At 36.6% G+C, this 25,386-nt stretch overlaps 1 protein-coding gene across 3 annotated transcripts; it reads left to right on the top strand.

The window, feature by feature from the left end:
* Nucleotides 1-148: 148 nt before the first annotated feature.
* Nucleotides 149-24,321, top strand: LOC125873563 (protein MICRORCHIDIA 6-like). Of its 3 annotated transcripts, none has more exons than XM_049554476.1 (20): nt 149-523; nt 976-1,050; nt 1,167-1,201; nt 3,599-3,677; nt 3,795-3,884; nt 3,965-4,040; nt 6,308-6,386; nt 7,110-7,238; nt 9,090-9,188; nt 9,278-9,379; nt 9,475-9,621; nt 10,832-10,924; nt 17,431-17,482; nt 17,628-17,739; nt 17,970-18,076; nt 18,188-18,391; nt 20,432-20,541; nt 21,563-21,636; nt 23,832-23,874; nt 23,982-24,321. In XM_049554476.1, exons 1-20 carry the CDS (start codon nt 184-186, stop codon nt 24,090-24,092), a joined length of 2,157 nt encoding a protein of 718 aa, XP_049410433.1. In that variant the 5' UTR covers nt 149-183; the 3' UTR covers nt 24,093-24,321. The 3 variants fall into 3 exon arrangements, with proteins under 3 accessions (XP_049410433.1, XP_049410438.1, XP_049410430.1); XM_049554481.1 differs by having other exon boundaries at nt 17,970-18,036; nt 18,259-18,391; XM_049554473.1 differs by having other exon boundaries at nt 17,970-18,391.
* Nucleotides 24,322-25,386: the final 1,065 nt, after the last annotated feature.

The raw sequence follows: 25,386 nt of genomic DNA on the forward strand, positions 1-25,386 counted from the left end.
GACATTAGGGCCAAAATTTCTAGGAGATGCAAGTATCCCTAGTCTTGTGTCCTGTTTTACTGGCCTTCTGTTGTACTTTCAGTTATTGTCAATCATGTTCAACCCTCTAGTTCTCTATCTCACATTTTAGCTTATCTAGTTGTATACTTACTTTCCCTTATTTAATTTCTTATCAGTCCTGGGATGAGTTCTACAAATATGGTTGGCTTGTGTAGTAACAATCTTGGAGGTGGGGAGACAGAGACTGTTAAGTTGGAACCAGAATTGGTTGAAAGTTCACTTCCACAAATGGAGTACTGTGAAGCTGACTCCTTGCCATATCAAAAATCCTCAAGCAGCGGCGGGAGGCAAGATTCTACAGCTACTGAACAGAGTGGAACCACTGTCTTGGATCAAGATCAGTCTCCGATAGATGATTCAAGCCTTTGTTCTACATCACAAATATGTTCAGCACCCCTATCTCGCCAGTTCTGGAGAGCTGGAAATTATGATGAGGGGCGTGCTACTAAGTCCACCCTTAAAAGTATTATGCACTGAAGTACCCATTTTTTCCTTTTTTTAAAATTTATTCTTAGCAAACAATCCCTTCTCAAAAAAATAAAAATACTTTTAGCAAATGATCATTATGTTCAATTGGGTAAAACACCAAATGAAGACTATAGGCTACAATTAATTGATTAGCCGTGCATAAACCATGCCTGCTAAGTGAGTTGTTTTGAGTAGTTGGTCAATCTTTTCTTTGCCTACCTTTCTATATTGCCTTATAGCCTATTTCTTTATTGCCTTATGGCCTAATTCTTTATCTGTAATTCAAGTATGTGCTTTGCATCTAATATGTTATCATCTTATTTGTGGCATTATACAGAAGGCTCCAGTTTCCTTCACATTCACGCCTTATAGCCTAATTCTTTATCTGTAATTCAAGTATGTGCTTTGCATCTAATATGTTATCATCTTATTTGTGGCATTATACAGAAGGCTCCAGTTTCCTGCACATTCACCCGAAGTTCCTTCACTCAAACGCCACTTCCCATAAATGGGCATTTGGTGGTATGTGCTATTGCTGGTTTATTTTTCGTTTCCATATTATTGTGTGGTAATAGAATTATTGCAAATGCTATTACCGGAGTGTTAATATTGTTGTTGTTGTTCTGTGGTGTCTAAAGCCTTGGCAGAGCTTCTTGACAATGCTGTTGATGAGGTAAGCCTTTTTTCAAGCTTATTCTTTATTGTTTAGTCAAATGTTTAAGCTGTCAATGATTTCTTTAAACTAGTAATTTGACTGCAGAAAGGCCTACTAAGGTCCGCTTGAGGTTATCTTCTTTCTGATTCAATCAATAGCAGCTCCTTTTTTTTTTGTAGCACAAACTGTCTTCCATTTTTGGCGGGCAATACTTGTATTAGGGGCACATAATTATCATTGGTGGTAGCTGAAAATTTCCAAAAACTGAAATACATGGAGAGAAGGTTGTTCACTATGAACAATGAACGGTATCTGTAATACATGAAAAGAAAAAGTTACAGCAAGCTAAGAAAGCAGTAGTTCAGGAAAAAGTAGGGTAACAATAGATAGATATCAAGGAGAAGGAAAAAAGTAGAGGTAGCTGGAGAGATAGAGATGGTGAGGAGTCTACCCTTTCAAAAAGACTTGATTAGTCGATACTCTTGTAAATTTATAGTTTTATACTCTGGTGAAATGGTGCCTTTTAGTACGCATCTAGTAGGATCTATTAGGTATAACAGGGTAATGTTAAAAGCAGGCTTTGAGTTCGTTTTTTTTTATAAGATAAGTGGTATTAATAACAGCATCAGGAAGATGCTAAATTTACAAGATATGGCATTTGAGCTTACAAAAAAATCTCTGGCTAACTATACAAACTATCTAAGCTAGAGCTAATGAGTTAGTAAAATCCTAAAGTTGTTCTGCATTAACAGCAGGATACAAATTGGTCCAACTAAACAAATTTTCAGTGCACCTAGTCTTCAAAATGCCTAAAGCAGTTGACTCTCCATCAAAACATCTCTTGAGTTCTTGAAATGCTGGAAACTTCTTAGAATGCTGCAAGTATGAGCAGAATGGCAGAGATATTTTCACCTGCCATATATGGACAATCTGGAAAGAATGGAACAGAGCGGCACTTTTGGGGAAGGAATATTCACTGCCACACATAAAGAACATTTTTCTGGTGTAATTTTAGAGCACGTAGCAAATCCCTGTGTGTAGATGTCTGGATACACTAAGCTAGTTCTTTTCTGTAACGCTCTTTCTTGAATGCTGGGTTTCCACTCTTTGTTCTTAGTAAAACCAACTTATTTATTACAAAAGAGGACAGTGTGAAGGTAGAAGAACTTACAAATGACGTAATTAGCAATGTACAAGAGGTGCTCCTTATATAGGAGTCATAGGCTATATATAATATGGTTACCTACCTAATAAGCAAGTAAATATTTTATATTAAAATATCCTAAGGGTTACCTCTCCTATGTGGTTTGCGAGCTATTGCATAGGAGCGAGGTTTTTACCCTGTGCGCACCTAAAGGGTAGCGGCTGCGGGTTTCCTTGTCATCAAAAAAATAAATAAATTAAAATATCCTAAAGTATCTTATGCAATACCCTATATGATTTCCTTATTCAAGTACAAAAAATCTTGCGCGTTTGAATCTAGACACATATTCACTTGAAATTCTAACATGCTCCTCAAACTCAAACTGGGGAAAACATATAGAGATTGGTTATGTTGAAAACATAGAAAATTCTTTCCTCCGGAAAATTGTTGGTATCTACACATCTATTCTCAATCACCGAAAAGAGATGGTGTTGCAATCTCTAGAACATCAACGTAACTTGAATTGGCAGAACAATGTTAAGACATTGGTCAGTTAGAATTCATATAGCTGGGTTTAACTTGTTTGGGATTGAGATGTAGTTGTAGATGAGGGCACTTGGTCATGTAAATGATAGAAGCATCAGTTCCCAAGAGATGAATGGTGATTAGCTATCGTAGAGAGAGGAGGGACGCTTGAACAGTCGTCCAAAGATAACGACACTAATTGCCAAAGAGAAGAGAGTTGCTAGGCACCACAAGGAAGCAAAAAAGAAAAAATTAGGTTGGTGGGCATCACACATTGGCCGGTACCAGCTGGAAGCTGAAGCTACTCGAGTCTCTACCAAGATCGCAAAGGCCCTGATACCACGTGGAATAGGAAAACTTGTTTTCTTAATTAACAGTCTACTAGAGGTTCTCTTAATGTAGAAGTCTTATGCTATGTATAATGTGGTTGGTAACCCCTATGCAAATAAAGTATGTAAATGCTTAGCTGGTCTGATAGTGAAATTATAATGGGTAACGCATTGGATGAGACTCTATGGGACATATTCTTGGCATCTGGATGTGTACTTCATGACATGGATATGTATATGTTCAAAAATTTGCTCTAAGAGTAGTTTGTTTTGCTGAATAAAGTCTATTTTGGATCCCCTGATGGTAATGTGCCTTATATGGTATCAACAATGTTGAGATGCTGTAACCCTTTTGTCCAAACCGCCATGCTAATATTTTCCTCTCTATGTCGCACCCTTGTTTCTTCCACTGGTTAGATACAAAATGGAGCCTCCTTTGTTATTGTAGATAAAACACCAAATCCAAGGAGTGGAAGTTCAGCTTTAATGGTTCAAGGTATTCCATTTCTTTGTTTGTGAATAGCGCCTGATACTAATGTTTTGGTTGGTCTGGTTTCGTTTGAAGAAAATGGTTAGAGTATGAGATACTGAATTTTTGCAATCTCTGTTTCAGATGATGGCGGTGGAATGGACCCAGAAGCCATACGTCGTTGTATGAGCTTTGGGTTTTCGGATAAGAAGTCAGCTTCAACTATTGGACAGTGTATGCATATTAATAATCATGTGTTTTTTTTTCTTCTGTGTGTCCTGTCTTGTTATAATTCCTAACTGTCAACATTTTAGATGGAAATGGTTTTAAGACCAGTTCAATGAGACTTGGGGCAGATGTTATTGTCTTTAGCCGCTGCAAAAAGAACAGGTACAGTAGTATTCTTGTGCGTTCTGTTTTATCTTTCGTTGTTCTCCCTTTTATTTTGATTATTCTTTTCATTTTTCACTGATAAAAACAACTACGAGTGTATTAGCAGTTGTAATGAGTCTTTTATGATTTCTTTGACTTGTATTTCTTGTGACTCTCCCAGCCTAATTGTGACTAAGACATGGTATTATTTTGTAGATTCATTCTGTCTAACATGGTCATGAATCATGATAACTTGTTGGTGATAGTGGAAAAATAGGTGTGAAGTCCAAACAAGATAGTTTGTAAATATGGTGTACATCTTTGTTTAGTCTATATATTGTGACATGCCAAACTCTAGAAAAATCTCCTATAGAAGTTGCCCCTCTGCAATAGGTATGTTAGCAATGAAGAATTTATTCTGGTGGAGTTCTAAGGTGAGTTCCGTCTCCCAAAAGTTGGTGAGTTGAGGCCTGAGGGGAAGAGAAACATTCAACAGATTAAGATTGGCTGAATACGTATATATACTGGAGTGATGGAGCTTGAGTAGAATAAACTCGAAATTGCCAAAGTGTCTGTTGTTGTAGAAAACAACTTGACGTGTTTAGAAATTAATTCTGTTGAAACCCATAGACTGAAACATGCTTTGCTAAAGTTCTTATGTCAACACTTAGAACCCATTTGGATTGGCTTAAAAAAAGTACTCCCTCCGTCCCATTTTATGTGGCAACATTTGACCCGGCACGGAGTTTAAGAAATAAATGAAGACTTTGAAATGTTTATCAAATTGTCCTTTAAAAAGTAGACCCACTTTTCTCTCTCTTCATAAATGTATTGGAGTATTATTTTAAGATTAAGTGGGATCAATAAGGATAAAAGAGGAATTGTACCTTTAAATACTTACCATATAAGGAAATGTGACATTCTTTTTGGGACTGACCAAAAAGGAAATGGTGCCACATAAAATGGGACAGAGGGAGTAGTTTTTAAGTCAAAAGTAAAAAGTTAAACTTAAATGACTTTTAAGTCAAAAAATAAAAAGTAGGGGGAGACCTACATTTGGTTTTTGACGTATTTTAAGTCATTTTTGACCTTGCCAAACACTTCCTAACTTATTTTAAGTCATTTTTGACAGAAGTCAAAAACTGACTTAAAAGTTGACCAACTTTTAAGCCAATCCAAATGCCCTCTTAATATATTTTTTGGACATTGTTAGTTCCGTATTTTTTTCTTAGGAGTGCAAACGTCATCTCGGAGATGTTACTCATCTTGGCAGGGGATCAATTCCTTTGTATTTTTCATGCATCCTCAAGATGCTGATGATAATATATATATATATACTGGAGTGATGGAGCTTGAGTAGAATAAGCTCGTTTTGAAATTGCCAAAGTGGCTGTTGTTGTAGAAAACAACTTGCCGTGTTTAAAAAATAATTCTGTTGAAACCCATAAACTGAAACATGCTTTGCTAATGTTCTTATGTCAACACTTAATATATTTTTTTTGGACATTGTTAGTTCCGTATTTTTTTGCTTAGGAGTGCAAACGTCATCTCAGAGATGTTACTCATATTGACAGGAGATCAATTCCTTTGAATTTTTCATACATCCTCTAGATGCTGATAATGAAATCTTTAATATAAAAAATAAATAAAAATGCTAGCCAAAGTTCTGAACTTGCAGATTTATTACTCATATGATCTTGCAGATTTATTGGTTATCTTTCTGGGTTATCAATGTTGTCTTTGCTTACTTATTGGAGTATCCTTAGGATAACTTCAGCTTTTTCTAAATATTATTTGAGGGGCTTTATTTCCACTTTAAGGAGCATGTGCAGTTACAGTTGAACAGAGAAATGTTCATTCTTTGACCTACTTGATTATACTTCTAGAGATTCACAATTTAGACATCGAGTGAGCATTTCTGTGATTCTTCCATTGACAATAATATTTTGTCTGTAGAAAAGGTAACAACAATTTCTTTTCACATACTGATTACAGCCTTACTCGAACCTTTTTCGTTTAAGCTGCTCTAGCATTCTGTTCTAACAGAGTTGTCTACAGAATGATCTGCAATTAGTCTAATGCATATAGCTTCAGGGAGGGTATTGCCTTGAAATCTCTAGGCGTACCCCCCCCCCCCCCCAGAACAAAAAAGAAAAAGTTATAAACACAATTTTAACTTGAAGACATGGAAGCTTTATTTCGTTTGTGATATCAATTGCTCACCCAGGCTACTGATCTATGCTCAGGATAACCCCCTTCTAATTTTGTGTTGCTATTGTGACCAGGAAATTGACACAAAGCATTGGGCTTCTATCTCAGACATTTCTGACTCGAGCAGGCCTTGACAGAATAGTGGTTCCTTTGGTGAGCCTTTTTCCCTTTCCCGTCTAAGCGTGCATTTGAGTCTGAATAGTCTTTAATAGCTCAAACCTTGATATGGTGGTTTCCTTACCACTCTTTGACCTTTTAGCTACAATATCTTGTTCCTCTTTTACTAATATGATACAATAAGTCAAACAATGTACCAGAGTCCTTTTATTTCATCTAAAATCAGATGGATATGTGCCTTTTCCCTATTAAAACAATATTGCCACTACTGTAGTTTTAATATGTAAATTTATTAGCAGATATTTTAAATTGTGCCTTTTCCTTATATCCTTTAGATGGTTTTTATAGTTTGCTTCTCGTGATATATATTAGTGTTGTAAGGTGTTGTATTAATTAGTAGGACTTAGATGTGGACTTCTACCTGTCTGATGGTTTCTTGTTTAATCTATTTGAGCTTTGTTATGAGAAACCTTTATTTTTGGGTCTCCAAAATTTGTATATGCATGTCTTATTATTACATAACTCCTTCTATTTCCCTGAAGAAAAAGGAAAGAGGACAAAATAAGATATATTCGTAAATTTGGGTGGTGGTGTGGGGGTGGGGATGACTACCAACATTCTTCCATGTGGCCCATGTGATCATAAGCTGTTAAATAACAGTAATCCAAACATCAGTTACTCCCGCGTACTTTCTCGCTTTTTCTTTCTCCTTCCAACCTTCATACTCCTTTTCCTTTAAGTATTCGTCTGGTGATGCAGCTTGACTTTGAGTTCAGTGCAGCAGCTGGAAAATGGAGTTCATTACATGGTGAACAACATTTTAGGAATAACCTCTCGTTGTTGTTGCGCTGGTCTCCATTTGCGACAGAGGCAGAGCTTCTTAAGCAAGTAAGTTTTCGTTGTCTTCAAGGTTGTTGCTTACTTTCTGTCAGTTTCCATGGTATTTTTTATAATAAAACTTCTTTTCCCCTTTGCCTGGCTTTCTCCTTTATATGAGTTCTCCTCCTTGCATCTTGGGGGTGGGGTGCGGTTGTGGGGGGGGGGGGGACCGAACAAAAGAAAGTGTAACAATTATAGATCTCACTTACTTCTTTTGTCATACCTAAAAATCACTCTCTGGTGATGATCTATATTAGAGTCATCTGCCAAATCCTCTTTGGAAGTATCAGTTATATTCTGCTTTTAGGTTCTATTGTTGGAAGTATACCTGAGTATTTAACTGTACCTGAAAAGATCCTGGAGATATAAAGGCATAGACTTTTTTTGATAAGGGTGAATTTTATAGAAGGTATAGGCAGACTAGGTAGGCGTCCAAAGTTACAGTCTATGTAAGTCTTCGTTCATTTCTATCTAGGAATCTACATCATTTACAATTGCACCAAAAAGCTAGCAAAATTCACATGTTTGCTTAAGGTTATATATATTCATCTGTTTGCCTTAAAAAGAATTTGGTGTGTTTTTCTGTCCAAATTATCCACCAAATAACCAATGGTTATAGTATTCCAAATCTTGCGTTCCAAATTGTTCATTCTGGAATGTCTGCATAGCAGGAAGATTGTTGGGTTCTGCAATAAAGGTATTGGATTTTGTTTCTAACATGTCTTCAAATTGTTATTTAAGAATGCTAATGCTGCGTTTAAGCTAAAAATTCCAATCCTTTGGTTATCGGGAAAAAAAGAATGCTAATGCGGCTTTGTCTACTGATATTTTGATCTATCAGTGGTTCTGATGTACAGGCATAATTCCAGCATTACTGTGATAGATATCATTTGGAACTTCTTTTCACACCCCTTTTAGACACCTGAATGAAGTAATGATGAAACAATCTCCTTATTTGCCAAGTACAAGTATGTTTTCCTCTATAGAACAGACCTAGTGTGACAACCCAATTTTGGGCCATGACCCTCGCTAAGGGGTAGGATCTTCAAGCAGGCTTTAACTGGAAATTACAAAAAATCACGCAGGGTTTTCCCTATATCCGTACCTATCCAAAAACAAAAAAGTTCCTGTCAGCTATATAAGACAACAAACAGACCCAATTCAAACTATGTCACCTTTATCGATCATCCAATTTCAACACCACAATAGTAGTTCCACTGTCAAAATACGGCAAACTAATTTAACACAATTATCAGTCATTAAGTCTTACGATAACCAAAGTACTTATGAAACCTGACTGACAAACTGACTAAAGAGCGACTCTAAAGAGTTTTAAAGAAAGTATGATAATAAATAACTAAACTCTTCGCCCATGCAAGCCAATGTGGCGCTCACTAGAAACCGTCAATTCGTGCGTTCTAGCTAGTTCAATCCTCGTCTGCTTCAACTGCTGTCTTTGTAAAGAAAACATTATCAAGGAGTGAGTCACTTAGCTTGGAGAGTAATAAGGCTTAACCACAATTTTTTTAAATTGGGGACAAGTCAGAAAACATGCCAATATACCTGTAGTATTCAAAAATATATATATGCTCCAATGTTGAGACTTAGCAGCTGGTTTTAGTGGCAGAAAGTTGTCAAAACATCTTTAAAATCACGCGGTTTTGCAAACATTCAAATTTAACTCCCAAGCCTTGACTAGCATCTTCTGATGTTGTCAATTCAAATATAGCTCTTAGCTTCGTTCCCTGGCAATTCCCTATTTTCCTATTAAAGCTTGCTGTATTGCATTACAATCTTGTGAGGCTATTCCTGACCTTTTACGAATGTCGACTTTGGCTCCTTCCCTTATATTATTTGCAGTTTGATGACATTGGTGATCATGGCACAAAGGTGATTGTCTACAATTTGTGGTATAATGATGAAGGCAGAATGGAGCTCGACTTTGAGGCAGATTCTGAGGTTCAGCTTCACTATCTTAATGGGATTTCTGATTTCTGTTAGTGTCATTTATAGCTTTATTTAATGTCTTTTTTTATCTGTAACTGTAGGATATTCGCCTTTCGGGGGATGCAAACGATAATGAGAAGAGTGGCTCTCGTATTAAAGTAAGTGACCAGCATCTTGCGAACCGTCTTCGTTACTCACTCCGTGTAAGTTATCTTCCTAGTAGTTTCCCCTTGATACTTCTATATTTAAATCAGAGGATTATTGGTCATTATCTTCTTGGTGTTCCCATACTGAACAGGCATATTTATCAGTGTTGTACTTGCGGATTCCAGACAACTTCTGTATTCTGTTACGTGGACGGGTTGTTGAACTCCATAACATTGCTAAGGATCTCAAGTACCCCGAATTTATCATGTATAAGCCTCAAACTCTTGGATTCAAAGAGGTATGTTCCAGAGTTTGTCTTTAATATGAGTGGTATATTGTGGGATAGATATTATGATTTATTTGCACACTCCACCCCTTTTCATGTGGCAAAAGTTGACCTGTTTTGAAGATAAAGAAGTTCTTTGTTTTGTATATAATCTTGGTGGTACTAGAAGTAAGTGTCACTGTTCTAGAAAGCAAAGCGGTAATTAAATTTTTTAAAAAAGAAGCAAAAGGGCTAAGTGATGCGAAGCAAGCGGTTATCACTTCACGGGCAAAGCCATGCGTTTCAGATAAATGTGCACTTCAAACAGTGCTCTAAGTGATTCAAAAGAAAAGTGGTGGTTTTTTTAATCTCAACTTTGAGAAGTTGGTTTACATTTACCTTATTATATATTGGCATGAAATTAGTCATTTTTAATAGCAATTTAATTATTACAGTACTATTTCATAAATTACTCATTACTTTGGAGAAGTGTGCACTTCATTTTTCACTTTTCGCTTCATGCCCCATGAGCCTTGTCACTTTTAAAGGGCACGGTTAAATATTTCAAGTTTTTGACAAGTTCGTTTGATCAGAATACATTGTATGACGCTTAAAATTTGGATTGCTACATGAACTTGCGAAATTATATCTGGAGCAAAATATTATTCAAAGAGTGTAAATAATTATTGGAATTTTGAATGCTAGAAAGTGTGTTGAGTACGTTGGGACTTGGGAGGGAGGAATCACTTGAAACGCCTTTTCACATTGATTAGATGGATCTGAACTTCTTTCTTTTCTTGAATTGTGGAAGACCATCACATTGATTAGATGGATCTGAACATTAAAGTTTTACTCAGAGATTTTTTAATAGGTAATAGTTTTATTAACTAAAAGGGTCAAGTCTGTTAAGAGATGTACACAAAGTTGGCTGAAATATCGACATTTCTATCTACAGTGCTTTAACTTTCTTGATTTTAGCGATAGAGGTTGAGGAATGTGAGGAAATTCTGGAATTGTTCAAATTTTGAGTTAGCAACTGTGACATCTTATATTCTAAGTTCTCCATACTGTAGCATGCGTATTTCCCTTTACTCAAGGTAGTCTACTAACTGACTCAGATACATATCATGCTTGACCTGTGACCATTAAATTACTTTTGCTTCCTTACAGTTTGCTATTAACAATTTAAGCTCCAGTGTTTCCAGAGCTTCTCTTAATGTTTTCCTTGTTTTGGTGGTTGCAGGGTTCAGTCATTACCACTATTGGCTTCCTAAAGGAAGCTCCAGTGGTGAATATTCATGGGTTCAATGTCTACCACAAAAATCGGTTAATACTGGTGACTAACTTCTGTTGCTTTATGATTTTTAAAATTTGTGAATTTGAACTTCTGAGAAAAATTAGCTTTGTTTGTACTTATCTCTAAATCTTGTAAGTAAGCTGAATCAGAGTCAAATAATTCCATATTTAGGAGAATTGACGGATCATGAGATAGTTTCCTTGTTAATTTACATTACAGATGTACACCACAAAAAAGAAAGAGGAATATGCATTCGATACAAGGAGTGGGAACATTTTCTCCGTTGCACTATCCATCTAATCTATGTGGGCTATCACCACTAAACTTCATTTTTCTTGGCTTCCTGAATGGGTCCCTATGATCACCCTTTTTAGTAGTGGTTCTTTTGATGGGAAACAAGAGCACCATTGGTCAACCCGTAGGAGAATATTCGGAGGTGAGGAGATACATTAGCAGCAAGAGGTACAATTATTGACTAAAAAGTGTCTTGATTCAGTTTGTAAGTTGTCTTATAGAAAGTTAGCAAATGCAGGAAACCATTATGTGATGGATAGAGGAAAGGGGGTAGGGGTAGAATATTGGTAGGCTAGCATCAACTCTAGGAGAGTTGCGTGTTATTTAGAGAGGAGGTCGAAGAGGAAGAATATGAGTTCTAGAAATATTGTCAACATTGGGATGAGAGAGTAGGGAGAAAATACATGAAAAATACACTTTGGGCATGTTTGGTTGCATTTCTAAGATGTTATCAGTTATAACACCCGTGTAAAACTCCGCTTTAGTAATACAATGTTGGGTTACCTTTTGAACCTTGTTTTCAACATTATATGATGCATTGTGTTGCCTGCGTAATTAATACTTGCATAAGTTATGCATAAATCTCTGTTTACAGACAAATCTCTTTAAAACAACCATCCAGTAATACATTTTCAAAAAAAAAAAACATCCATCTTGTAATGACAACATTTCACTATGACGATCAATTTTTTTGAAATTGATTCTTCATGTTATGTTAATTTTTTTCGACACTAGTAACATTTGTATTTAAGTCAGTATAGGTAGTACTGAAAAATCATATTTACAAATAAGAAAAAGAAGTTTAATCTTCCCCAAAACTGAGTAGACATTTGTACACCAAAAACAGAACAACAAAATACATTTAAGCTAGACTTCAGATTGTTGTTCCTATTCTTAAAAAATCTATCATTTCTCTCTCTCTCTCTCTCTTTCTCTCCATATAGTCCACTATATACATGCATGAATCATCCTCCATCTTTCTCCGGTTGTAGCCCTAACTCCAGCCTCCTCCCAACTGAATAGAATCTCATTAATCTTACTAGGCATATCCCAGGAAATGCCTCTGAGATTAAGGAAAATCTGCCACAGTTGGTCAGTGAAATTTCAGTGTAGAAAGAGGTGTCTCACTGTCTCTGTATCCTTACCACATAGGGAGCATCTGCTGCATAGAGAACCTCTCTTGGCCACATTGTCCAATGTCAAAACTGCTTCATTGGCTAGTAGCCAAGTAAAGCATGCCACTTTGTGTGGCACTTCGATTCTTCAGAAATGCTTCCAAGGCCATTTGAAATCTTGGTGATCACAAAAAATTCTTTTTACAATCTTACCAGTTTCAAAAAAAAATTGTCTGTTTATATCCTTCCTTCACCCTGTATCTACCTTTGTTTTGCCCATGCCACCATAAATAATCCTATAATCCTCACCTGTTTGTGTTCCTTGGAAACTTTTGAAAAGTTTAATCATTTTGAGAATTTCCTAGTCATTCAAGTTTCTCTAAGGGCCAAATTCCATCCTTGTTCTGACACATTTCAGCAACAGTGCTTTATTGATGTTGAGCCAAAGCAAAGATTTTAGGAAAGAGATCTTTAAGGCTCTCAGTACCCATCCATATATCAACCCAAAAATTTGTTTTTCTGTAATTTGAACCTTGACAGTTGATTGATTACTGAGAAAATGCCAGAAGACTAATATATTTCCGGAGGCTAATACCATAAGGGGTATTAACCTCTTTAGTTACCCATTTGTTCAATTCCTCATTCTTGATATTGATTACCCTGTACCAGAGGGCTTGGTCCTCTTGATGGTACCTCCATAGACACTTCACCTTGAGAGCTTTATTATGCTTTCTGAGATTCTTGATACCTAGTCCACCTTGTTCCTTGCTTCTGATAATGTTCTTCCATTTGACCAAGTGAAAACCTTTCTTTTCCTTGTTTCCTTGCGACAAGAAGTTTCTTTTGATATCCGACCTCTGAATTACTGACTGAGGTATATGGATGATAGATAACATAAATGTAGGGAAAACATCTAGAATTTAGTTAATTAGAATAATCGGAACAAACAATGCCTTTATATGCATAGAAGGTGGAATAAGAATACATAATTTAGTAATACATGGCTGCCAAATAGCTACTCTACCCACAAAGTATTTGGGTATGTCTTTGGGAGCACAAAACAAGGACATAAGAGTGTGGAATGATATTCTGGAGAGATGTGACACGAAACTTGCAAGGTGGAAGAGCCATTACCTCTCCTTGGGAGGGAGACTGACCCTGGTCAAGTCAGTCCTTGATGCTCTCCCTTCCTACATGATGAGCCTTTTCCCTATTCCAAAGAGCATTGAGAAAAAGATCAACAAACTTAGAAGATCTTTTCTTTGGAATGGAAACAGAGAAAATAGAGGTTACAAGCTAGTCAAGTGGGATACTGTAACATTTAGTAGGAAGCATGGAGGACTGGACATAAAAAAAGCTAAGCCTCCAGAACTCCTGCCTCCTACAGAAATGATTGTGGAGATTTTGCACCGAAAAGCTATCACTATGGAAGAGTGTCATCATTGACAAATATCAAATATGGACTGCAAAATCATTGGTTTACTAAGGAGGTTCGGGGAACTTTTGGGAGTAGTGTTTGGAAGACCATTAGAAGACTATGGCCACAATTCAAGGATAACATCTCACTTAAGGTGGGAAGTGGCAGGAAAATTGACTTCTAGAATGATTTATGGATTGGAGAAGATTGTCTTGCAACTCTATTTCCAGATTTAGTTATACTTAGTCAGCAGAACAAGGACACAATTTCTCAGATGTGGAGCCCTCAGGGATGGAATTTCTTGTTTAGAAGAGCCATCAATGATTGGGAGATAGAGAGGATCGCTGCTCTATTTCAGATCCTAAATACCTTCCCAGGCACCTCCAATGAGCCCGACAAGCCTATATGGAAATTACAGTGGAAAGGAGTGTTCACAGTGAAGTCTTGCTACTGGAGTAGCAATGCTGGTCAAAGAAGAAATAGAATCTGGCCTTGGAAACTAATTTGGAAGATAAAAATACCTCTAAAGGTATCATGTTTTGCTTGGCTGGTTTGTGGAAGGGCATGTCTAACGCATGAAGTACTTCAGAAAAAAGGAAGACATATCTGTTCAAGATGTTTTATGTGTGATCAAGATGCTGAAGTCAATGGACACTTGTTCCTCCACTGCAAGGTAGCTACCAACCTATGGAACATGTTTTTCTGCATCCTTGGTGTATGTTAGGTAATTCCACGGACCACTAAGGGTATGCTAGACAATTGGAAGGAGATAGGAAGAAGACATTCTATTGAAGACTGGTGGGAGTTAATTCCAGCTTGCATCTGGTGGACTTTATGGAAAGAAAGGAATGCTAGAGGTTTTGAGGACAAGAGTAACAACATCGAGAAGATAAGGATGAATAGAGATATGAGGGGGGATATAGAACTTTTTGTTGATTTCATAGGCAATTTGTAATCTCCCTAGGGGTAGGTTGTTTTATGCTCTGATGAGATTGTAAGTGACCTATGCTCATCATTATTTGAAGATGACACTTTTGTGAATACACAGTTACCCTTATCTCAAAAAAAAAAAAGTAACCGAAATGAACAAAATAACAATCATGCATTAAACATTATTTTTCCTAAAAGTTAACAAAACACATACTTTTGGAGAAGTTTGAATGCTTTGTTCATTGTGATCCTCCCCAAGCGGGAAGGAGCTACAGAAATGAAGGACTATAAACCAATAATTTTGTGGGAAACTTTTATAAGATCATTTCTAAGGTGTTCTCCATTAGACTTAAAAAGATGTTGGATGAGACTGTCTCTACTTAGTAGACAAATTTTGGATGTAACGTACCGACGACAAAGTGGTGGATTCTAGGAGAGAGTCGAGGGTGCCAGGTGTGTGTTATACAAACTTGATCTTGAAAGGCATATGATTATGTGAATTGGAGGTTCCTTGGTTCCATTATGTTATAAATAGGATTTGGGAGAGAAGTGAAGGAAATGGATTCATTTTTGCATCTCTTCGATGAGGTTTTTTGTGTTTGTTAATGGTAATTTGTGCGTTTTTTTAAGAGATCGAGCGGTTTGAGACAAAGGGACCTCTTTCAGCGATGTTTGATTTAGTTATGGAAGCTTTGAGTCAGATGATAGTTAAAGGGTTAGGGGTAGTCTTAGTGTCTCACTTGTTGTTTGCAGATGATATCTTGATTTTTTGTGATGCAGTTGAAACCTAGTTGGATTATTTAGACCAAGTCCCTTTGGACTACTTATCTAGGAGTATCATTAGGTGTTTTGGACAAGTATCAAACGATGTGGAATCCGATTCTTCACAGGGCTGAGAAGTGACTAGCAGAGTGGCTGAAAAATATTTGTCCAACGGAGGGAAGAAAATGCTTATTAAGACCACGTTGTTGAGCATCCCCACCTACTACATGACTTTATTCCATGCTTCAACTTCGGTAATTGTATGCTAGTTATACCTTCCCACTAGTGAGGACTGTAACGGTAATTGTAGATACAAGGTACACCAGGCCTAATAAACCCGCGTTAGCTACAGGATCCATCAAGGTCTACTCCCAAACTAAACTTTTCTTTAGATACGGTAAAGTACTCATAAGTCATATGAAACATTTTAAAACAGTACAGGGCATTTCAACTCTTATCAATTACTCCCTCCATCCCATTTTATGTGGCACCCTTTTCTTTTTAGTTCGTCCCAAAAGGAATGTCACCTTACTATAATTAGAAACACTTTAACTTTAAAATACCCCTTTTACCCTTATGAAATGATTTTCAACCTAGGCAAATATCTAAGAATTGTTTTAGATCACAAGTTTCAAAAGTCTATTTTTTTTTTCTTTAACACAATGCCAAGTCAAATGGTGCCACATTAAATGGGACGAATGGAGTAATATTTATTAGCTTAGCAAAATTGCTTGTCACACTTCCTATTTTTCTGGGAAACAATAAATTCAGTAAGGCAATGGTATTGTTTTGCACAATTTAAAGGGTAGGTTGAATAGTACACAATCCACTAGCAATCCTATGTGATTGTAACATCCAATGCACTAGTGTTATTGTTTGCTCTGGGCCTAAACCCACACGACTTTTAAATGCTTCACTAGTGTGTAAGGACTGCTTATTGATATACTCAACATCTCTCTTGCGTCCTCATTGAGGTTTACCTTACTCATGGGATTTACCTAAACTCAGCACTAAGGTTTTCCCCGCCTTATTAGAATTTGCCTAAACAAAGTTGAACTCTGACCCACATCAACAAGGTTGACACATGAGTGGGTCTGATAGCTTCTGTAGCGGTTTTCCCACTAGTGATATTATACGCTCTAGGCCTAGACCTGCACTTTAAAACGCGTCACTAATGTGATACACCGTAAGACCAATAAGTTGATTGAAAATATTGTTATCAACCACTTGGCTTAAAAAAGTATTCTTTCTTATGAAGTCGTTCGATTAAGTGTAAAAAATTGTATCCTTCAAGAACCATACATGCGCCTTTTGATGCATATGGTCAAAAAGATTGTAAATCGATTTATAGATTTCAGTCCTCTTTTCCCATAGAGTTTTTTCTTACTTCTTTCTTACTTCTGGCGAAAGGGCTTTTCTTCGAATTTTCAATAAATCCGAGTTTTGACTTCTTTTTTATTTTGTATATTTCCTTATAGAATTGTAAGTTATAAGAAACTAAGGGTCATTAAACTTAACTGACCTATGGATACAATTTTGTTCTTGCATCGAAATGCTTGAGTTGCCAGTGAGGTTCGAAAACTGGATTATATGGACGGATCTTGGAGTCCTCCCGTATCCTTGATTACATTGATTGAGACTCGAGCACTTGTTATCGTTCGGGTTAAATCAATTGGGACTTGAGGACTCGTTATCATCATGTTACGTAATTCTCCTTCATGATGAAAGTTTAGAAAGCAGGTAGGGGCTGTAAAACTAAATGACCCTTTTCTTCGTGGAAAGTGAATCTAGAATTTAAAAATCTAACTGTAGATATGTTCTATGCAAGAATTTCTATGTCTTGTCTTCTTCGGGTGTGTTCTTTGCTTTACCTTCTCTATTCTGTAAGAATTGCTTTCTTGGTTAGCAATAACCTATCTACAATTTTGATGGATTATTCTTCTACGAACTGATTCAATAGATAGACATTCTTTACATACCTTTTCCTAACTCCTAAAGTCTTACATCTTTTTATCATCTCTTTGCAGCCGTTTTGGCATGTTGTGAGGTACTCAGATAGTAGAGGCAGAGGAGTTGTTGGTAAAGAAGCCTCTGAACCACTTAACATTGGTTCACTGTTACTTATGCTTGTACCACTTTTCCCCTTAACCCGGTTAGAGAGGTTATTTGACGATTTCCTCTTTATAAAAAAAAAAGGTTATTTGACGATGTCCTTCCACTTCAGGTGTTCTAGAAGCAAACTTTATTCAGCCAACCCATAATAAGCAGGACTTCGAGAAAACCCCACTTTTTCAAAAGCTTGAAGTGCGATTAAAGGAGATGACATGGGAATACTGGTAAGCAATTACTTGAATTTAAGAATGGGTCAGTGAATTGTTCTGTATTGATGAAGGTAACTTGCAACCATTGGAGGAGTAGATTTTTAGCTTGTCTGCATTGATTGATTTAAACAGCTTTTAGTTGCAATTTTCTATGTTTCCATGGGATTAGATGGGAAAGGCAGATGTAAGTTCTTCATAATCAGCTGTTTATATATTTTCCTCACTTAACACACATCCTTTGACAGGGATTATCACTGCGGGCTCCTCGGTTACTTTCCAAAGAAAAAACCTCAGGGACCGATAACTCCTCAGGCTTCATCTGAATCTAGACAACTACATGGATCATATAAACCTGTTGTCTTGGGAAACTTCTCTGGTGCGGTTGGTTCAAACATTACAGTAAGGGGAACTGTAACTTCTCAGGCTTCAGCTGAATCTAGACAACAACATGGGTCATATAAACCTGTTGTCTTGGGAAACTCTTCTGGTGCGGTTGGTTCAAACATTACAGTAAGGGGAACTGTAACTTCTCAGGCTTCATCTGAATCTAGACAACAACATGGGTCATATAAACCTGTTGTCTTGGGAAACTCCTCTGGTGCGGTTGGTTCAAACATTACAGTACGGGGAACTGTAACACCAGTCTTCCAAAATAACTCTAAACAAGGTAATGTATTGATTGAGAGAGCTATGTCTCACCTCTATAATGGACATTTCTCTCTTAAATTGTGTGCTCGATCAATTAATGTACCTTTGGGAGTTATCCTAGTTCTATTGTGCTTGGTATTTCATGGTTGAGAAGATTTTTAATGGCCTTGAAAATCAGAAAGGAGCTTTTCTTTTTCCTATGTAGGCAGTCTAACTTATTTTATTGAGGCTTCTCTTTCGACCTATTGTATTGAACTTTTCTGCTTCTAGCATATCTACTGTGGTAGGGCATGACATGGCTGCTACAATGGAATGTTTGTTTGGTTTGGTCAAAGCGATAGAAGATCATTTCGAAGATCGAACAGTGTTGCTAAATGGAGTTCTAGAGAGATGGAGGTCCTTCTTTCTCTAGATTATTTTTAGTAACTTGCCATCACAGAATAGATTCTCTTAATAACATAACTATTTCCAATCCTCTTAATATAAACTTGGGATTTGAGTCATCAGGGATGTAAAATCCTTCTCTCTAGTAGCATGATGGGATAGTCTTGGCTTTCCCTCTCTGCCCTTATTTGGGAGGGGCATGATAAAAGCAGACATCTTGATATGGTTCCTTGTCCATGAAAGACAAACTACTATCAGAGACCTCAGAATCTCATAAATCCTGAGTGTAAGAAGATGCACTTCACATGTTATATGGCTTGAATATATAGTTTCGTTGCTCCTATATAGTGTCGGGGTTTTAGGCCTAATAATGATGGAAGATCCTGTGGTGGATGTCTAACATGCATTTTCTGGGGTTCATTACTGCTGAACACATCTCTGCCACATAAGTTGGCTATGTTGGAAATATTGGTGTTTGTGGCAGTATATTCTCTGCCCATGTCCTCCAGTTCTTCATGACTACTCAGTGAAGGTTCTAACATATGGTGGTTGGTTGCAGTGTTCCCCAATTTACTTACTTTCATACCCCAACCACGGCTTGTAAATTCACGATCTCTGGCTTCATTTGCTGACTGTCTTTCGTAACTTAACTGTCGCTTCAAATTTCAATGCTTTGGCTTCATTTCCTGCCATTGAGTTATCATAGTGCCTTATTAGTTATCTACGTGAGATGATTGCATATGCAATGGGTATCCTTTTTTCGTTGTCAAAATTTCTGTAGGTTGTGATTTAATTACGCTAGGAAGTCATTAGTTGCGTGATAAAAAGGTACCGCCAAAACTTAAAGGTAAGTTTTACAGTGTGGTGGTTAGACCGACTATGTTGTATGGGCAAAGTGTTGGTTGGTCAAGAACTCTCATGTTCAGAAGATGAAAGTTGGGGTGATGAGGATGTTAAGGTGGATGTGTGGGCATCCTAGGAGAGATAAGATTAGGAAGATATCCAGGACATCTTGAGCTTACCGAGGACATGACCTTATATAGGAGAGTTCAAAGGTCGCGGATTATGGTAGAAGGTTAGTTGGTAGTTGATTGTTATCTCGCTTTCCTTTGGGATAAGCTTAGTGGTCATACTTGGATCTTCTTTCTTACGTAGTATTAGCACTATTCTCATAGTTTCTTGTTATTCGATTTTGTTATCACTTGTGTTTCTTACGCTCCGGCTATCACACTATTTCATTGTCGTTACTGTTCTTTCTTATGTTTGTTTTGTATACTCTCCCTTTCACATTATTAATGCGTTGTGTTATTGCTCTCATATCTGTCTACCCTTCTCCAAACAGTTTGGAAATTCTTTATTTAAGTTGAGCATCTATCAAAAACAACCTCTCTATCTCTACGAGGTAGGGGTAGGGTCTGCGTACATTCTACCCTCCCCAACCCCCACTTGTGGGATTACATTAGGTATGTTGTTATGAAGTTATTAGTTATGATGCAGTAGTGGTGATCCCTACAAAACTCATGCAATGTTGTGCAGTTGCCTGCTTGGATATATGAATCACCATCGTTTACTTTTTGAAATTAGATGAATCGCCATCTTTTACTTTTTAAAGTTGGAATACTATGTATAAACTTTTTCAACCGTTGACAATATTGTTGTCTGCTTTGATCCTCAGGAGCTTCAAAAAGGAAAGCAGTTGATCGTCCAATAGAACATGAAAACTCGAAACGGACAGCTGGACTAGTAGTTGATTTAACTGGTGGTGAGCGAAGTCAAGAAATTCTGGTATGTATTCTTCGGTGTGCTCTCCACTCCTTTCACTAGTACTGTTTTATAGAGTTGCATCCATAAAAAGCATGGCATCACCTATTCCTGGGTATCTTGAAATCAGATATTTTGACTTTTGGATTTGGCTTGTGAAATTGTTTAGGCATATTACCACATCTCTGTTTCTCCGTCAGACCTAATATTTGCTTTTGACAATTGATTGCATGTTGAATGTGCGTTATAACTTGAGGAAGGGATAAATCTACTTAGCATAATGTTTGCATGTTATCCATAGAAAGCATGTTAAGTTTAAGAGGTAGCTTAACTGCTGAAAATGACCTTGTTAAACTAAGACTATTAATTCCTATAAAAAGGGACTATCACTGAAGGGTTATTTGTTATTTCTTTTATGAACGATTGAGTTCCTTTATCTTTATTTTGACATGCCAAAACCCACCAAGGCTTTGATCTAGTGGTAAAAACGCAGTGTATGATATTGTCATAGGCTTGAGACTTATTGCAGGCAAAAGTCCAGTATTTTAGTGGAGACTGGAGAGACTTATTGCTGGCAAAAAATTTGGTATTTAAGTGGAGAAAGATAGAGGGACAAGCACATTATCCACCAAATTTTGAACTGTGCCCCACTGGCCCTTGGGATTTTTTCGTTTAAAAAAGAAACCCACAATAGGACCAGAAGAAATACCTTGTACTTTGTGCTAGAAGAGTGTTTCCCTGCAGGGTGCATTGCTCAGTGCTTGTTTTAATGTTTTCAACTACTTTCCTCTTTGTACCAACAGAACCTAAGTTGTCTTGAATTTGTAAAATAATAGTAATTACAGGTTAATGTGGTATTTTTCCTCGATCTTTTCTTAATGATCTTATTATGGACCTTAATCGCTTATCTTGCATATAAGTTACTTTGCCTGCAGAGCTAAGACTGATGACAAAGATGAGACCTAGTGATATGGCCTTTTATAATGAGTGTATTCTAGTGTTATTTCTTCTCCCTTTCAATATCTCTGCCTTTTGACCATTGTAGACTCTCACTTCAAGTGGCTCAGAAGATCAAGAGGCTGCCCATCTCATTCAAGAGAATGAAAAGCTCCGCGCACAGTAAGTGTACTTCATAAATGAGTCTGTCATCTTCTCATAATGTGATTTCCAAATTATGTTTTTATCTTGTTAATAGAAGAAAATGCAAGGATGACAAACACGTTCTGTGGTCTGACAACTTAACTTTTCTTTTCTTATCTCTCTTTCTTGTGAGGCCCATGGAGGGGTAGTGTGTTTACGTAGAAATAGAAATATATTTATATAAAAATAGGGATAATACATAAATTGCCCTTTTCAATTTTGGCTGAATTATGAACTACATACTTAACTAGTGGGCGATCTATAACCCTCACGTTTATCCGTAGTGTAATTTTACACCCTTGAGCGCTATCATTGACAAAGAAATTCTACGCACCTCCACTGAGTTTGTGAAAAGTTGAAAAATGAAGGCCAAAAAAACAGATATTCCTCCCGTCTCTTTTTTCAAAATTTGGTTATGGTTAGAAATATATTTTGATAGTACTTGTCGAAAAAAGCCATTTCTGGCAACTTTGTGCTTTATCACTCCTTCATCAAGTGATTAACACACCAGCGTCATGTCTTCACCCCATTTACTCAAACACAGAGGAAAGCTTCTTTTGGAGAAAATAATAATAAACACACACTCAGTTTCAAAGGAAAATTCCTGCTCACGCATACACATTCCATAAAATTTTCTCCATATTGCACACACTCAGTTTTTTATGCTAGGTCTTTTTCCCTGTTTTGTCCCATCTTTGGACTGTACCTTTGTATTCCAAATCCTGTTCCAATAATTTTGACCTCTTTTTTTTTTTCCAATCTAATTCCGATTAGAAAATCTCCTATAGCAACTTCAATAGATAAGCAAAAGATTGTTAGAAGAGAAGGTAGATGAGCAAAGATTGTTAGAAGAGAAGGCCTTGCGCAATGAGATGTTCAAGACAGTAGTAGGAAAACGTGATGTACCAAGTCATGTCAAAACATGCTTTGACTATATTGAAGTGTGTTATCTCATCTAAAACCTTAGCTTTAACTCTTAGAGACCACAATTTTATTTACTTAATTATGTTTTCAACACGTCCTTCACGTGGGAGCTTGATTTTCTTATTTATGAGCCGAGCATGGGAATTTGATTTTTAGGTTGATGGGTGGCGATGAGACTTGAACCTCTAAGGATCTCTGCTATCTCTGACAACATATTGAAGTGTGTGACCACCTTATCAAAAAACTTAAGTTTTATTAGACAAAACACACTTTATTTACTTAATCATGTCTTCAACATATCATATGTAAAGCTATTCCTATTTAAAAACTTGCATAACATTCCAATATGTGGCAGAAGCACATATTAACTTCTCACCAAGTACCTTAGCACTAAGGCCAAGCAAAATCCACTCCGAATAGACCCATTTTCCATTAAACGCAGAGACCATGTTCATTATACACCGCAACCGGTTAAGAAAACCCATTCCTTCACACTTAATACCAAAAAAACAATACCTCTCTTGAGAAGCAGTGGGTATGGCGACCATGAAGAGCTCTGTTCAAGGTCTAAGCATTTGAGAGTTACAGACCATTTTTTCACCGGAAATGTTGGTGTTTGCCCGGTCAAAAAGGGGATATCGGGGTATGTTTTTCACGGAAAAGGTGATAGATTTAACGGTTTCTTTTCAAATCTTTGGGACATTGGAGTGTGTAGAAGATGACAATTATAGTAAAAAAGTCAATTTAGAAGATGACCAGAGATAAGGGTAAAAAAGAAGAGAAAAAAGGAGGGAAAAAAAATCACATTTTCAATAATGACAGTTATAGTAAAAAATCAAATGTAGAAGAGGACCAGAAGCAGGATGAAAATAAGATGAGAAAACAAGGGTTGGCGACCCCAAAACTAGAATTTGCTGCAGACTTCAGGCATGAATTGCGCAGGAAGTTCTTTCAGTTAGAACAAGGGTAGTGCATGACTTGCATTGTTCCATTTAAATATGGTTTTTGTCTCAGGGATAATGATTCTACTTCAGACAAGTTTAGGGAGGGTTATATAGGACTTCTCAAGTTTAAGTGTGTAATTGAAAAATATAACATGTTGAAGGGTATAGTTTTTGTATTGTCCCGTAGGAAAATATTAAATTCAATTACTATCAAAGTCAAATAAACACACACACACACGTATGTGTTTGCAGCACCATTGTGTATCCGTAAAATATATTTGTGTGACTACTTTGTTCTTGTCCCAGGTGCTCGGAATGTGAGAAGAGGGAGGAAGAACTTCATTCAAAGGTGTGATTAAGTAAACTTGTCTCCTTTATTAACTCGTCAGTAGTTGAAAGCAATACCTGATTTCAAAATGAAAATCATCACATGTCTTTTTCATGTGGTTGTTGCAGGTTAATAAGCTTCGGAAGGAGCTGAAAGAAGCACAACGTACCTATGCACATATGCTAGTGGAATCAAGGTTATTAGACAAAGTCAAACCTGAAGAAGATGTTTATATTTAACGAAGTGCCCATCCTTGTACTATAGTTAGCTCTTTAAATGAATTTTAATCTTAGGTGTTGTTGATAAAATCTCGTTCCTTTTTCTGTTGTGACGGAATATTACCATGATTCTTGTTTTCTTCTTTTGTTTATGCAACAGAATGGACGTAGAAACAACGTTTTCACAGATTAGAGTTTGTCCCATTAATATCTGTGGCCAAATAACCATTTACTTTTATATTTGTGAACTTGTAACTCATATTACAAGTTAACTCAAATGAAGATGCGCGTATTTTCTGGATTCAAATATGGTCACTTTGTCAATTAATTGGAAATAATGGTGTCTTCTTTACCATCATTACTGAGCTGATAAACTGGACTTTTGACTGTAGAACCCTTGATGAGTGAGGTTAAGCAAAGGCACGACAGGTTCATTCCACAAGTGGAGTCTAGGGATGGTGGCGTATATGCAGCCTTATCCCTACCTTGTGAAGATAAAAGAGATTCGACAAGTTTGTTGGGAAGAGGAAATTTTTTCTTTTACATATAATAAAGTGCAGAGGATTATGCCACTTTTGGGGGAATAATATAAAGAAAGATCATTTTATTCTACTTTACCTGGATCCTTGTCTTGCACTAATCGACACGTTCTTACACGAGCACTAATAAAGAAATCTCCCTGTCATAGTTTGATGGGACACTACACTTGTAGCAAGATATCTAGGCATATGTGTTTTGTCATTTTTATTCATTTATCATGTCAAGTCTCATTATTATTCTCTTATTATTGCTTCTATTCTAGTACTATCTTTTCAAGTACTAAATCGATCTAGTTGTTGGAGTGGGTCCCACTTGATAAGCCAGGTGTTTTCGTTTGAAATTCCAGTACGGCCAAATTATTATGTTCAATTTATAAATTGTTTTTTTCCTTTTCAATTTGTTTAACCTATTTTGATTTAGCACGAAGTTTATAAAAATTGAAAGGAAACAAAACTTTTAAATTTTGTGGTTTTAAATTAAATATATTCTAAATGTATTAAACTGTCATTAACTTTTGTGATTTTAAATATGTCATTTGAAAAGTTTAAATCAAAGAGTTGCTAAAAAGGGAAAAAGTTCATTCGTTTTGAAAGAAACTAATAATGAACTAGGTCAAACAAATTGAAACAGAAGGAGTATTAAACAACATCTCTATCCTACAAAAATAGAGGTTCCAATTATACCTGTGAAATTTTGATGATTATATTGTCCATGTCGAAAGTGTAATTAAGGAGGTGGCTGGTCGTAGAATAGTCTTTTTAGTAAGTACTATTGC

Source organism: Solanum stenotomum, chromosome 1 (genome assembly GCF_019186545.1).
Source record: "Solanum stenotomum isolate F172 chromosome 1, ASM1918654v1, whole genome shotgun sequence".
In the NCBI taxonomy this organism is placed as follows: Eukaryota; Viridiplantae; Streptophyta; class Magnoliopsida; order Solanales; family Solanaceae; genus Solanum; species Solanum stenotomum.